We start from the raw sequence: 15,223 nt of genomic DNA on the forward strand, positions 1-15,223 counted from the left end.
CCCCCGGATTTGGAAAAGCGAAAGCCTAACTGAATATTTTCCCTGAATTTTATACTAATTGAACTTGAAAAAGAAATTTAATTTGATTTTTTAAATAAACGATTTCACCGAATTACACGCGTATTCCCTTGACCAAATTTTGACCGTATCACCCTTTAGTTGAAATTTGCTTATGAAATCAATTAATTTTTTCGTCAAGTATTTTTTTATAATGAAAACTGTGATTGATACTATCATTTTTGTGATTGAAGACATTTCAACAATTAACAAGTATATACGGCCGTAAGTTCGGCCAGGCCGAAGCTTATGTACCCTCCATCATGGATTGCGTAGAAACTTCTTCTAAGCACTGCCATCCAGAATCGAATTACTTAAGTTGCGGTAACGCTTGCCGATGGCAAGGTATCTTAAAACCTCCTAACACCATCTTCTAAATTGTATGTAAGTCTATACGTGGTATATATTAAATCAAAAAAGATCGATCCAATACGTATATAATTCAGTTTGACAAAGTAGACATACAATTTTGACAAAATTTTCTACAGAAATAAAATTTTAACAAAATTTTCTATAGAAATAAAATTTTCACAAAATTTTCTATAGAAATAAAAATTTTGACAAAATTTTCTATAGAAATAAAATCTTGGTAGATTATTTTCGGCTCGAGTGGCAACCATGATTATGAACCGAATAAAATTTGAACAAAATTTTCTATAGAAATAAAATTTTGACAAAATTTTCTATAGAAATAAAATTTTGACAAAATTTTCTATAGATATAAAATTTTGACAATGATGAAAATTTTATTATGAACCGAATAAAATTTTAACAAAATTTTCTCTAGAAATAAAATTTTGACAAAATTTTCTATAGAAATAAAATTTTGGTAGATTATTTTTGGCTCTAGTGGCAACCATGATTATGAACCGATGTGGACCAATTTTTGTGTGATTGGACCAATTTTGGTATGGTTGTTAGCGACCATATACTAACACCACGTTCCTAATTTGAACCGGATCGGATGAATTTTGCTCCTCCAAGAGGCTCCGGAGGTCAAATCTGGAGAACGTTTTATATGGGGGCTATATATAATTATGGACCGATATGGACCAATTCTGCCACGGTTGTTAAAGATCATATACCAATATCATGTACCAAATTTCAGGCGGATCGGATGCAATTTGCTTCTCTTTGAGGCTTCGCAAGCCAAATCTGTAGATCGGTTTATATGGGGTCTATATATAATTATGGACCGATGTGGACCAATTTTTGCATGGTTGTTAGAGACCATATACCAACATCATGTACCAAATTTCAACCAGATCGGATTAAATTTGCTTCTCTTTGAGGCTCCGCAACCCAAATCTGGGGATCGGTTTATATGATGAAATATGCTTCTCTTAGAGGCTCCACAAGCCAAATCTGGGGATCGGTTTATATGGGGGCTATATATAATTATGGACCGATGTGAACCAATTTTTGAACGGTTGTTAGAGACCATATACCAACACCATGTACCAAATTTCAGCCGGATCGGATGAAAATTGCTTCTCTTTTAGACTCCGCAAGCCAAATCTGGGGATCGATTTATATGGGGGCTATATATAATTATGGACCGATGTGGACCAATTTTTGCATGGTTGTTAGAGATCATATACCAACACCATATACCAAATTTCAGCCGGATCGGATGAAATATGCTTCTGTTAGAGGCTCCACAAGCCAAATCTGAGGGTCCCTTTATATGGGGGCTATACCTAAAAGTGGACCGATATGGCCCATTTTCATTTTCTATTTTCGAGTGTTTTTTTTATTTCAATATAGTATGATTTTTTAATATTAAATATTGGAGTTGAATAAAAACATGTAATATCTTTTTATTTGCTGAGTTATTTGAATTTGAAAGAATGACCACGTGGCCAGACAACAACAATGCCTAGCGGTGAGTTCACATCTCATGCAAGTGAATCTCTTGCATTTAGGGCAAAAAGGTTAGATATCATTTCACGATAGCGCTCGCCATTCATTGTTACGTTACGACTTCAGTACCTCGACTTTTGCCTTGCATGGTCAACTCAGGAATCCATGATAGAGAAATATGAAATCTCCAAAGAGGATATAACTGGAAGCTGGAATAAATGCTTAAACAATATAGATTATTTGTAATCGTTATAGGTTTGCTTACCATTTTGCCAAACTTTTTCTCGGAAGTCCAAAAGCATTGGTCTTCAAACCATTGTTGTTTGTATTCAGACTCCTCCAAAATTCTCTGTCTAATGGCTAAATCATTTCTAGTTGTTCAACTATTTTATTAATTGTAGAGCATTAGTCATTTTAACTATTTTCCTCCCCAGAAATCAGTGTTGCTGGTATTGGGGATTTTCCCCCAAATTGGATATATTTTTTCGTGGATGGGGACGAACTTTTTGAGTTGAGAACTTCGAGCTTTCATAAATTTGGGCAACTTTGCGAATTCGATTTATATTTGATGGTATCGTCAAGTGTGTTTGAAATCGATTCAGAGGTTATGAGGTTTAGTTCACATTTTTGGCGCATTTCACTAAGCCATGGTCTAAATATAAAATATCGTTGGAATGGTATTAGAAGAGACTTTCTTAAGTAATTGAAAAATTACGAAAATTAATAGTTTAGTTTAGTTTAAAACTTTTGAACTAATTATGATATAATTATGATTTTTACTGAGTTTTGCAGGAAAATATGTTTTAAGAAATATTGCTATATATACCATTCCCAAAATTCCTATCAAAAATCCCCAAAATTTTCTAAATGGGACCATATGTTAAAAAAGCGTAATTTTTTGTAAATTGCCTATTTACCGGTAGGATGGTGAAACCTTTTACAGCTATACAGTGAACATATGAGCCTTTTTAAAAAAGATATCGGGTTAGCAATTTGCAAATTTTGTAATATATATTTTTTTTTAATTGCCGATTTTGGGATTAGATGAACTCATATACTACCTAACCAAAACGACCAAAACGTTAAAGTTTAAAACGTATCCTTATTTATTATTCTATTAGAAACAAGTAAAACATTTTGGGAGTAATCTAGAAAAAACAAGTATATACGACCGTAAGATCGGCCAGACCGAATCTTATGTACCCTCCACTAGAGGTGTGCACATTAGTAATAGTTTACTCACGCACACTCACGACTGAAAAATCATACTCACGCACACTTACGCACGATATTTTTTGGTAGGACTCACGCTCACGCACACTCACGAAAAGAAAATTTGTAATCATGCACACTCACGCACGAAAAGTCGTGGCTCACGAAAAATACCGCGACTCACGAAAAATATCGTGACTCACGAATAAGTTTATGATTAATTTACCTTACCGAAGTGTCTGAAAACATGAGCATTATTAAAATCGAGAGTGTTATTAAACTCTTAACATCACAGGTGTCATTAAAATTGTAATTGAATTTAACTCTTAAGCGTTTTATGTTGGTGAGCAGGAATATTTTCGTGAGTGTAATTCGTTACTCACGCACACTCACGAAGATATTATTTTCGTGACTCACGCTCACGCACGATATTTTGGTTTGTTAATCACGCTCACGCACACTCACGCTGTTGTCATGAGCGTGACTCACGCACGAATCACGAAAATTTTCGTGAGTCACGACAATTTCGTGTCACGTGCACACCTCTACCCTCCACCATGGATGGCGTAGAAACTTCTACGAAAGACTGTCATCCACAATCGAATTACTTGGGTTGTGGTATCTTAAAACTTCTTAAAATCGTTTTCTAAATTGTGAGTTAGTCCATACGTGGTATATATTAGACAAAAAATTTATGGAAATTGACATGGAAATTGGGTCGCTTTTATGGGGGCTACATATATAGAATTATGAACTTGATATGGACCAATTTTTGTGTGATTGGGAATCGATTTATCGGAGGGCTATATATAACTATAGACCGATATGGACCTAGTTAGGCATGGTTATTAACGGCCATATACTAGCACAATGTACCAAATTTCAACTCGGATGAAATTTGCTTCTCCAAGAGGCTCCAAAACCAAAATCTCGGGATCTGTTTATATGGGGGCTATATATGATTATGGACTGATATGGGCCACTTTTGGCATGGTTGTTAAATATCATATACTACCATCACGTACCAAATTTCAACCAGATCGGATGAATTTTGCTTCTCCCAAAGGAACAGGAAGTCAAATCTGGGGATCGGTTTATATGGGTGCTATATATAATTATGGACTGATATGAACCAATTCCTGCATGGTTGTTGGATACCATATACTAACATCACGTACCAAATTTCAACCGTATCGGATGAATTTTGCTCTTCCAAGGGCTCCGGAGGTCAAATCTGGGGATCGGTTTATATGGGGCATATATATAATTATTGACCGATTTCGACCAATTTTTGCATGGGTATTTGAGGCCATATATTAACACCACGTACCAAACATCAACTGAATCAGATGAATTTTGGTCTTCCAAGAGGCTGCGGAGCTCAAATCTGGCGAACGGTTTATATGGGGGCTATATATAATTATGGACCGATGTGAACCAATTTTTGCATGTTCATTAGAGACCATATACTAACACCATATACCAAATTTCAGCCGGATCGGATGAAATTTGCTTCTCTTAAAAGCTCCGGAAGCCACATCGGGCATCGGTTTATACGTGGGCTATATATAATTATGGACCGATGTGGACCAATTTTTGTATGGTTGTTAGAGACCATATACCAACACCATGTACCAAATTTCAGCCGGATCGGATGAAATTTGCTTCTCTTAGAGGCTCTGCAAGCCAAATCGGGGGATCGGTTTATATGGGGGCTATATGTAATTATGGACCGATGTGGACTAATTTTTGCATGGTTGTTAGAGACCATATACCAACACCATGTACCAAATTTCAGCCGGATCGGATGAAATTTGCTTCTCTTAGAGCAATCGAAAGCCAAATTTGAAAATTTGATAAAATTGAAAACAAAAAAATTGACAAAATTTTCTATAAAAATTAAATTTTTTGTTTTGTTATTTTTGGTTTATTCTTCAATCATTTTGTTGTTTTTGATTTCAACTTAAAACCATGCATTGACTAAACTACAAGTGTACTTTACCAACAGAGGAAAAGAATGTTTGTCAAATCTATTTGGACAAAGCCCTATAGACTGCAAGATGGTTGGATAGACGCACGTTTCGGAATTACCACATTCCTCATCAGAGATATGTTTGTACCAATTTATTTCGGCAAACATTCTTTTATTGTCAAATATTCAATTCTTCTGTTGGTTAAGCTACACTTGTAGTTTAGTCAATGCATGGTTTTAAGCTGAAATAAAAAAAAATAAATTTAAATTTTAAATAGAATTTTTTAAATAGAAACTTTCTGAAGAAATAAATTTTTGCAAAATAATATTTTTTGGTAAGATTTTCTCCAAATGTTGGTAAATTGTTTTTGTCTCAAGTTTCGACCGTGACTGTAATGATTCGCATTATTTTAGTGATCGCGATCGTTAACTTATCTAGAAAGTGTTCGCGTGGAAGCGTAACATGCTTTTTCGACATGCTTTTTCGACTACAACATTCTTCAAAGTCAATAAAATCATGTTTTTGACTATGGCTTTTACAAAATCGAGATTTTCTTGTATGTTTCGCCAAATTTGTAAAAGACTATTAGCAAATAAGTTTGTTAAAGACTTTCTGAAATTATTATAATATTATGTCAAAACTATTCTACCACAAATCTGCTATCGGCTCAAAAATGTCTACACAAAAGGTACTAAATCATTCGCGGGGGTACTACGGTATTGACCAGCGTCAAAAAGTATTGAAAAAAGTACTATAGTACTGTATTTTTCATTCCTGATGGGGGCATATGCGCTAATTTATAACTTTATTCATTTCATGAGGACACGGGCTGAAAGTTGCTCTCGAATTAGTATTTATTACTATCTTGGAAGTGTATCCCACAAATATAGAATTATGAAGATGATTCACATTCATATTGAGTTTTATACTTGAGAAATTAGAACCAAAATTTCGTTCATAAATACACAGTGACCGAACTACTATTTGGAAAACGATCACCGATCTCCTGGTGTTCTGTTTCGAAATCTTGATCTTATTCGAACTGGTAATACAAATATTTTATTTCTTATTATTATTTTTTTTTTTCAATTAAATTTTTCAAAAATTTATTGAAAATTGAGTTTTTTTTTTTTGGATGGAAACGTCCTAGTTTGGGAACAAAAGCCAGAAAAATGCTGACAACACTGACAAGAATGCCGATAATAAACGAATATATCGACCAAAAGAATATCAATTAATGGTCACAGAGGAAATGCGATGGCGACACGAGTAAGGGGTGATTGTTAACGGAATTTAAAATTCGTTTATTTATCTCAAAAAAAAAAAAATGGCCAAAAATGACAAAAAAGTTCTATTAAAGAAAAATATTACGACGGCAGAACAATCGTTTTTGTATAATTCGATATATGAAAGAATACCAGCATAGGAAAAAAACAAAATGTTTGCCTTGAAAGTTAAAAAAAAAAAAGAAAATTGACTTTAGTTTAAGATGTATTTAGATTTTTTGTTTATTAAGAGCGATTGAGTTGTAATATGCAAGAAGTGCATATCAGTGTATTACACTTGTTTTTACCTACGGTGCATAGAGATTTGTATTCTTACTTCTTTAAAGTGTTAACAGCTTTTCATTTTAGAACTTGGTAAAAAGTTTTTTATCCTTTGCAATTGCTTGTATTTGATATTAAATTACAATTTAAATTTTAGTGATGACTAATTTTGCTTTTATTTTTTCATATATATTTTATTTTTAATTTAGTTTCTTCAGTTTGTTCAACGTTTCTATATATATATATCTCAACATTTCTATAATGACCATTTTACAATATCGCAATCATTTATACGATTTTTTATTTAATTTATATATATGTGTGTATAATATCTTTAATTCAATGAGATTTACATCTCCTTTCATACATTTTCTCTAAATACTTAAATTTTAAGGAAACTAGTAGGGGTGTAGGTTTAATTTATTTTTTTTATACAAAATTTAGGGTAAACAAAAAAAATAATAATAGTAATACATAAATTGTATTGGATAATGTATAAGTACTAACAAAAAAAAATGTGTAATAAAAAAACATTTAACAAATATAATAGTCCAATTAAATTGTCAATTAAAGGAATAATGAATGGCGTTTTCTTTTGTGATAAGTCTAATTTTTGTTTAACGAAGAGAGACCCATAATTGAATGTAATGTAATTTAATGGGGATTTTTTGTTTTTTTTTTCACTTTTTCGTATCCTAAAGTCGAATTAAGAATTCATTTAATATGAAATCCAACAATCATTAATGGTCAACTTAATCCCTGTTTTTTTTTTTCAAGTACAATTTCATTTGGAAAATTCGACTTTATATTTAATACAATATTTGTTCGTTTCAAAAGAAATTAAAATTAATAATCTAATTAATATAAAGTGTTGTTTTCTTGTCTATATACTTATACGAATGTGTGTGTATGTATGTATATATATATAATATAATATATGAAATAAATACAAAGAGAGTATAGAAATTATTACTTGTTGTTTGTGTTCAAGAGCTTGTATAAGAGTTATAGATAGTGAGAAGATAATAAAGAATTAATTTACAAAATATCCAGTGTTTTTGTTTTTCATACATTTCTCAGATTTTCTATATATCTCTACATATGTATATGCATGTTATTACACTTGGTTTGCAATGCTTTTTGTTTGTGGGTTTATTTTTTTATAGTCTTAATTTTAGAATTACAAATAAAATTAATATCTAATAACGTTTCAATTGTTAATCACCAGCATCTTCCCATTTGCGTTCTTCCATTATGCGATCAAAGCAATCGGCCAAAAATGCATGCTAAAAAATAAAAAAATAATTGTTATTTATAGAAGTATTTGTAATGTAAACAACCTATTCAGATTAGATTAGAAAAGATTTTATTGATAATTTATTTACGAAATTAGATATTTAACTATTATTAAAGACATCTCATCTCTATTGAAAACAACAAAGTTGTGAGTGCGTTTAAATTACAAGAACCAGAATTATAGATATGTAATAACATACGTGGAGAGAAAAAATTTTAAGTTTTTAATATAATTGAAAAATGAAAAAGGGGAATCCCACTTGAGAAAGTGTTTTTAGGAGTTTTTTGACAAAATTTTCTACAAAAATAAAATTTTGGCAAAACGTTCTATAGAAATAAAAATTTGGCAAAACTTTCTATAAAAATAAAATGTTGGCAAAATTTTCTATAGAAATAAAATCTTGGCAAAATTTTTTATAGAAATGGCAAATAGAAATTAAATTTGGGCAAAATTTTCTATAGAAATACAATTTTAGCAAAAATTTTCTATAGAAATAAAATTTTGGCAAAATTTTCTATAGAAAAACAATTTTGGCCAAATTTTCTATACAAATAAAATTTTTGCAATATTTTCTATAGAAATAAAATTTTAGCAAAAATTTTCTATAGAAATAAAATTTTGGCAAAATTTTCTATAGAAAAACAATTTTGGCCAAATTTTCTATACAAATAAAATTTTTGCAATATTTTCTATAGAAATAAAATTTTGGCAAAATTTTCTATAGAAATAAAATTTTGGCAAAATTTTCTATAGAAATAAAATGTTGGCAAAATTTTCTATAGAAATACAATTTTGGCCAAAATTTCTATAGAAATAAAATTTTTGCAATATTTTCTATAGAAATAAAATTTTGGCAAAATTTTCTATAGAAATAAAATTTCATAATATTAAATTAATGATTTTTGAAGCTCGAGGTCTTGTTTTGAATATTTTATTTATTTTTCCCAATATTTCGCGATTGTCATATTGAATCGCTTCTTCAGGGGGTCTACAATAGATTCTAAAAATCTATTGTTTCAATATGACAATCGCGAAATATTGGGAAAAATAAATAAAATATTCAAAAAAGACCTCGAGCTTGAAAAATCATTAATTTATTATTATAACATAAAAAGGTCGAAGAAAATCAAAGAAAATAATAGAAATAAAATTTCGCATAATTTTCTATAGAAATAAAATTTTGGCCAAATTTTCTATAGAAATAAAATTTGTGCAAAATTTTCTACAGAAATGACAAAATAGAAACAAAATGTTGGCAAAATTTTCTATATAAATAAATTTTTGAGACAATTTTCTATATAAATAAAATTTTGCCAAAATTTTCTATAGAAATAAAATTTTGGCAAAATTTTCTATAGAAATACCATTTTGGCAAAATTTTCTATAGAAATAAAATGTTGGCAAAATTTTTTATAGAAATACAATTTTGGCAAAATTTTCTATAGAAATTTTGGCAAAATTTTTTATAGAAATACAATTTTGGCAAAATTTTCTATAGAAATAAAATTTTTAAAAATGTTGACAAAATTTCAAAGAAAATAATAGAAATAAAATTTCGCATAATTTTCTATAGACATAAAATTTTGGCCAAATTTTCTATAGAAATAAAATTTGTGCTAAATTTTCTACAGAAATGACAAAATAGAAACAAAATGTTGGCAAAATTTTCTATATAAATAAATTTTTGAGAAAATTTTCTATATAAATAAAATTTTGGCAAAATTTCTATAGAAATAAAATTTTGGCAAAATTTTCTATAGAAATAAAATTTTGGCAAAATTTTCTATAGAAATACCATTTTGGGAAAATTTTCTATAGAAATAAAATGCTGGCGAAATTTTTTATAGAAATACAATTTTGGCAAAACGTTCTATAGAAATAAAATTTTGGCAAAACTGTCTATAAAAATAAAATGTTGGCAAAATTTTCTATAGAAATAAAATTTTGGCAAAATTTTTTATAGAAATGGCAAAATAGAAATCAAATTTTGGCAAAATTTTCTATAGAAATCAAATTTTAGCAAAATTTTCTATAGAAATAAAATTTTGGCAAAATTCATAGCCAAGTCATAGCTTGCGACAGACCAACCCTAGTCAAGTCATTGATATACAAACTCCACATTTTATGAAATTAAATACACAGAAAATATAAATATACTCCCTTTCATTGCACACTCGTAAATAAATGCATTCATAACATAAATAAACTTTATACTTACATAGGGCGTATAGACTTTAACCCATCTGGCTGGTTTATCAGGTCGATTGTATTGGAAACAAAATGACATAGATTCCTCATCACTCTCCCAACGTGTTATGCTATCCCATGTAAGTTCAACCATTTGAGCTTCCAGATTTCCATCTTCACGACAAGCATGCAAACGAAAACTTTTCATACCTGCAAAAATCACAGAGAATGAAATGAAAATCAATCAAATACAGAAAAAAGCCATACCATTCACAAGTGTAATGGATGACCATGGAAAGAGGAAAATTAAATAAAATAAAAAGGAGAAAATAAATAAAGACTGGAGTACTATTGAATGAAATGAAAGCGAAAAGAATCGTATGGGGTAAGTATGTATGACATGAGTCAACATATGCAAAATGTATAAATCCATCCTTAAAAGGACCTATGGGAGAGGAACTAAAATGATATTAATTTTTGTTTTGTTTTGTAGGATAAAGGCAATATATGTATGCATAAAACTTAACGCAGAGTACTGTAATAAAAAATATATATGTACGTCCGAAAGTCCCGTCAAGATGAATATCATGGACGAACATGTATCGCAGTGAGGCTGAAAGTGCAATTTCAAACTCTTCAAGACTATTCCCTACATAGGAAGTTGGGTAAAGTAGAGCCACTTCTGAAAGGTTTCGCCATTTTTATAACAAATGAGGAAATTTGTTAATGAACACAATTAATTTTTCAATCTAGAATTTTTTGATGCTCAATTAAAACTGTAATTGCTACAATTATTTTCGTGATTGAAGACATTTCAATTAAATAATTAATTGGATCATTTAATTTCATGATTGAATCCGAATTTTTTTCTGTGCTATATTAAAAAAGGGCATTTCGACACTTGCATTTTATTTAAGTTGTTTCCGCAAATGTTATTTTATCCTTAGGCCTACTGTATATCCACCAGACTACCCAAAGTCTTTTCTAATATACTCGTCCATGACAGCTAACATGTATGCGTATATAGAAATATCTGTGAATTTATGGATTTTCATCTCTTACACCAATGCCAAATCGTTAACATAACAAACACACTTACCAACAGCCGGCACAACGTGACCCTCCTTGCGACTATCACACGCACAATGTGGAAATACAACATCACCATAGCCCGGCAGGGTACGAGCCAAAGACAAATATTCTGGTGCCTTTTTGGCATCCTGCAGTGCTTTCAATTCATACAAACGTCCTTCCGCCCTTATATTTCCACGATTGACTTCGTCCACAGCTTGATAAAAGATAAATTTCGTCGCTTGTTCCCCTTGGGGTAGAGTTAGTTCCCGCGATACGGAAAACAACCATCGACGTACACACAAACATGTACTGGAAGCTGTGCTATAATTTTGAACATACAACTGATGTGGTATTTCGTGGGGCTGTAGTTTACGCTCAAAATTATACTCCACTATTTCGAATAGATAGAAATATTGCTGTGTATACGATGTGAAATTTGCACGTTGCACTAGAATTTCCCATACCACATGGGCATTGGCAGATTTTTTAACGGAGACTGTGGTGACTTCATGATCGGGCAGCATAACTTTAATGTCAACGGGTGAGGCGGATATATCATCTTCGGAATCGGTGAGAAAATCTTGTACAGCATCACTTTCAGCAATCACTCGCACGGCACACACTTTCTCCAGATATTGCTCCAGTCCTCGACGACGTGTATCGAGCTGTTGTTCACTCAATTGGAATGGCCACTTACCGGGTAATTTGGGAAAATTGAAACCGGTAAATTCTTTTCGTAAAATCGAATGTAAATTGGAAAATTCACGATAGCGACGCGAGCACAGCTGCCGTCCGGCCATGTGAATATTGAAGACAATATAACGTTCACCGTTACGATTGATTATGCTATAGTCGGGAATACTGTGGAGGAATAGAAAATTTGAAATGTGTATAAGATTATGTTGAGAAAAGATCGTAGAGATCGAATGTTTATACCTTATTGGCAATGATCTTTTATCGGAATAGTCAATATATGAATAACCACTTTGGTCTTCTTGAGGTTCTAGTCTTTCGGCTTCCTGTAAATTAAAAAAATAGGATGTTATTCAATCACGAAAATAGGAAAATATAATTAAAGTTATTCGATTTTCGGAAGTTGAGATTTATATGAAAGATAATGCGAACTACATTTTAGGATATGCAATTTTGACTGAATTTCCAATAGAAATAAAATTTCCTATATTAGAAATAAAATGTTTGACAAAATTTTCTATAGAAATAGAATTTTGACAAAATTTCCTATATTAGAAATAAAATTTTGATAAAATGTTCTATAGAAATAAAATTTTGACAAAATGTTCTATAGAAATAAAATTTTGACAAAATTTTCTATAGAAATAAAATTTTGACAAAATTTTCTATAGAAATAAAATTTTGACAAAATTTTCTATAGAAATAAAATTTTGACAAAATTTTCTATAGAAATAAAATTTTGACAAAATTTTCTATAGAAATAAAATTTTGACAAAATTTTCTATAGAAATAAAATTTTGACAAAATTTTCTATAGAAATAAAATTTTGACAAAATTTTCTATAGAAATACAATTTTGACAAAATTTTCTATAGAAATAAAATTTTGACAAAATTTTCTATAGAAATAAAATTTTGTCAAAATTTTCTATAGAAATAAAATTTTGACAAAATTGTCTATAGAAATAAAATTTTGACAAAATTTTCTATAGAAATAAAATTTTGACAAAATTTTCTATAGAAATAAAATTTTGACAAAATTTTCTATGGAATAAAATTTTGACAAAATTATGTATAGAAATAAAATTTCGACAATATTTCTTATAGAAATAAAATTTTGACAAAATTTTCTATAGAAATAAAATTTTGACTAAATTTTCTATAGAAATAAAATTTTGACAACATTTTGTACAAAAAAATGAGCAAAATTTTCCATAGAAATATAATTTTGCAAAATTTTATATGAAAGATAATGCGACCTACATTTTAGGATACGACTAAATTTCCTATAGAAATAAAATTTCCTATATTAGAAATAAAATTTTGACAAAATTTTCTATAGAAATAAAATTTTGACAAAATTTTCTATAGAAATAAAATTTTGACAAAATGTCTTATGGAAATAAAATTTTGACAACATTTTCTATAGAAATAAAATTTTGAAAAAATTTTCTACAGAAATAAAATTTTGAAAAAATTTTCTATAGAAATAAAATTTTGACAAAATTTTCTATAGAAATAAAATTTTGAAAAAATTTTCTATAGAAATAAAATTTTGACAAAATGTCTTATGGAAATAAAATTTTGACAACATTTTCTATAGAAATAAAATTTTGAAAAAATTTTCTACAGAAATAAAATTTTGAAAAAATTTTCTATAGAAATAAAATTTTGACAAAATTTTCTATAGAAATAAAATTTTGACAAAATTTTCTATAGAAATAAAATTTTGACAAAATGTTCTATAGAAATAAAAATTTGGCAAAATTTTCTATAGAAATAAAATTTTGACAAAATTTTCTATAGAAATAAAATTTTGACAAAATTTTCTATAGAAATAAAATTTTCTATAGAAATAAAATTTTGACAAAATTTTCTATGGAATAAAATTTTGACAAAATTTTGTATGGAAATAAAATATCGACAAAATTTCCTATAGAAATAAAATTTTGACAAATTTTTCTAGAGAAATAAAATTTTGACAAAATTTTCTATAGAAATAAAATTTTGACAACATTTTTTACAAAAAAATGAGCAAAATTTTCCATAGAAATAAAATTTTGCAAAATTTTCTTTAGAAACAAAATTTTGCGAAAATTTTATATAGAAATAAAATTTTGACAATATTTTCTATAGAAATAAAATTTTCAAAAAATTGTCTATAGAAAAATTTTATCTATAGAAAAGAAAATATTTTCAAAATGTTATGTTTATAGAAAATTTTGGCAAAAATTTATTTCTATAAAAAAATTTTGTCAAAAATTTATTTCTATAGAAAATTTTGTCAACATTTTATTTCTATAGATAATTTTGTCAAAATTTTATTTCTATAGAAAATTTTGTCACAATTTTATTTCTAAAAAAATTTTTGTCAACATTTTATTTCGTTATGTTTGTTATTGTTGGTTTATTCTTCAATCATTGTTGTTTTTGATTTCAGCTTAAAACCATGCATTGATTAAACTACAAGTGTACCTTAACCAACAGGGGAAAAGTATGCTTGTCAAATTTATTTGGGCAAAGCCCTATAGACGGCAAGATGGTTGGATGTACAGCTGTTTCGGAATTACCACATTCCTCATCAGCATTTTCTACTTGCAGCAAAACTATCAACCAATTATCAGAATAAATTCGGGTAATTCACTCAACCCAAAGTGAACTACACTTGAACCTTCCGAAAAAAGGTTTGATAGTCGGCTACTACCTTAAGAAATTTGCAAGCATATCTCTTTTCCTTTGCCAAACTCAAATCATCGATTTGAATGTAGTTTGGGTTGGGTTTGTTTTTGAGCGTGCTTCCTCTATCTTCATTCGTTGTGTTTGGTATTGTCAATCATTATTGTTGTTTTTGATTAAAGCTGTTTCGGAATTACCACATTCCTCACCAGCATCCTCTGTAGCTTAACCAACTTTTCCTCTGTTGGTTAAGCTACACTTGTAGTTTAGTCAATGCATGGTTTTAAGCTGAAATCAAAAACAACAACAATGATTAAAGAAAAAAGCCAACAATAACAAAACAAAACGAATGCAGAAAAAGAGGAAGCACGCTCGAAATAAACCCAGCCAACTGCACTCAAATCGATGATTTGACGGTGGCAAAGGAAAAGAGATATGTTTGTACGAATTTATTTCGGCATAAGCCGGCTATCATGTAAAACCTTTTTTTCGGAAGGTTCAAGTGTGGTTTACTTTTGGGTTTAGTGAACTGCCTGAATTTATTCTGATAATTGGTTTATTGTTTTGCTGCAAGTAGAGGATCCTGATGAGGAATGTGGTAATTCCGAAACGTGCGTCCATCCAACCATATTGCAGTCTATAGGGC

General features: G+C 29.4%; 1 protein-coding gene across 2 annotated transcripts in view; it reads right to left on the reverse strand.

Moving 5' to 3' along the window:
• Positions 1–6,583: 6,583 nt before the first annotated feature.
• Positions 6,584–15,223, reverse strand: part of Snx27 (sorting nexin 27) — a 64,362-nt gene continuing 55,722 nt past the window's right edge. For both annotated transcript variants that reach the window (XM_075299507.1, XM_075299508.1), the window contains exons 3-6: positions 12,147–12,229; positions 11,236–12,071; positions 10,168–10,346; positions 6,584–7,938 (exon numbers count right to left, since the gene is read on the reverse strand). In XM_075299507.1, the coding sequence (XP_075155622.1) occupies positions 7,870–7,938; positions 10,168–10,346; positions 11,236–12,071; positions 12,147–12,229 (1,167 nt within the window). In that variant the 3' untranslated portion in view covers positions 6,584–7,869. The remainder of the gene's footprint in view (positions 7,939–10,167; positions 10,347–11,235; positions 12,072–12,146; positions 12,230–15,223) is intronic.

Source organism: Haematobia irritans, chromosome 3, assembly GCF_050003625.1.
Source record: "Haematobia irritans isolate KBUSLIRL chromosome 3, ASM5000362v1, whole genome shotgun sequence".
In the NCBI taxonomy this organism is placed as follows: Eukaryota; Metazoa; Arthropoda; class Insecta; order Diptera; family Muscidae; genus Haematobia; species Haematobia irritans.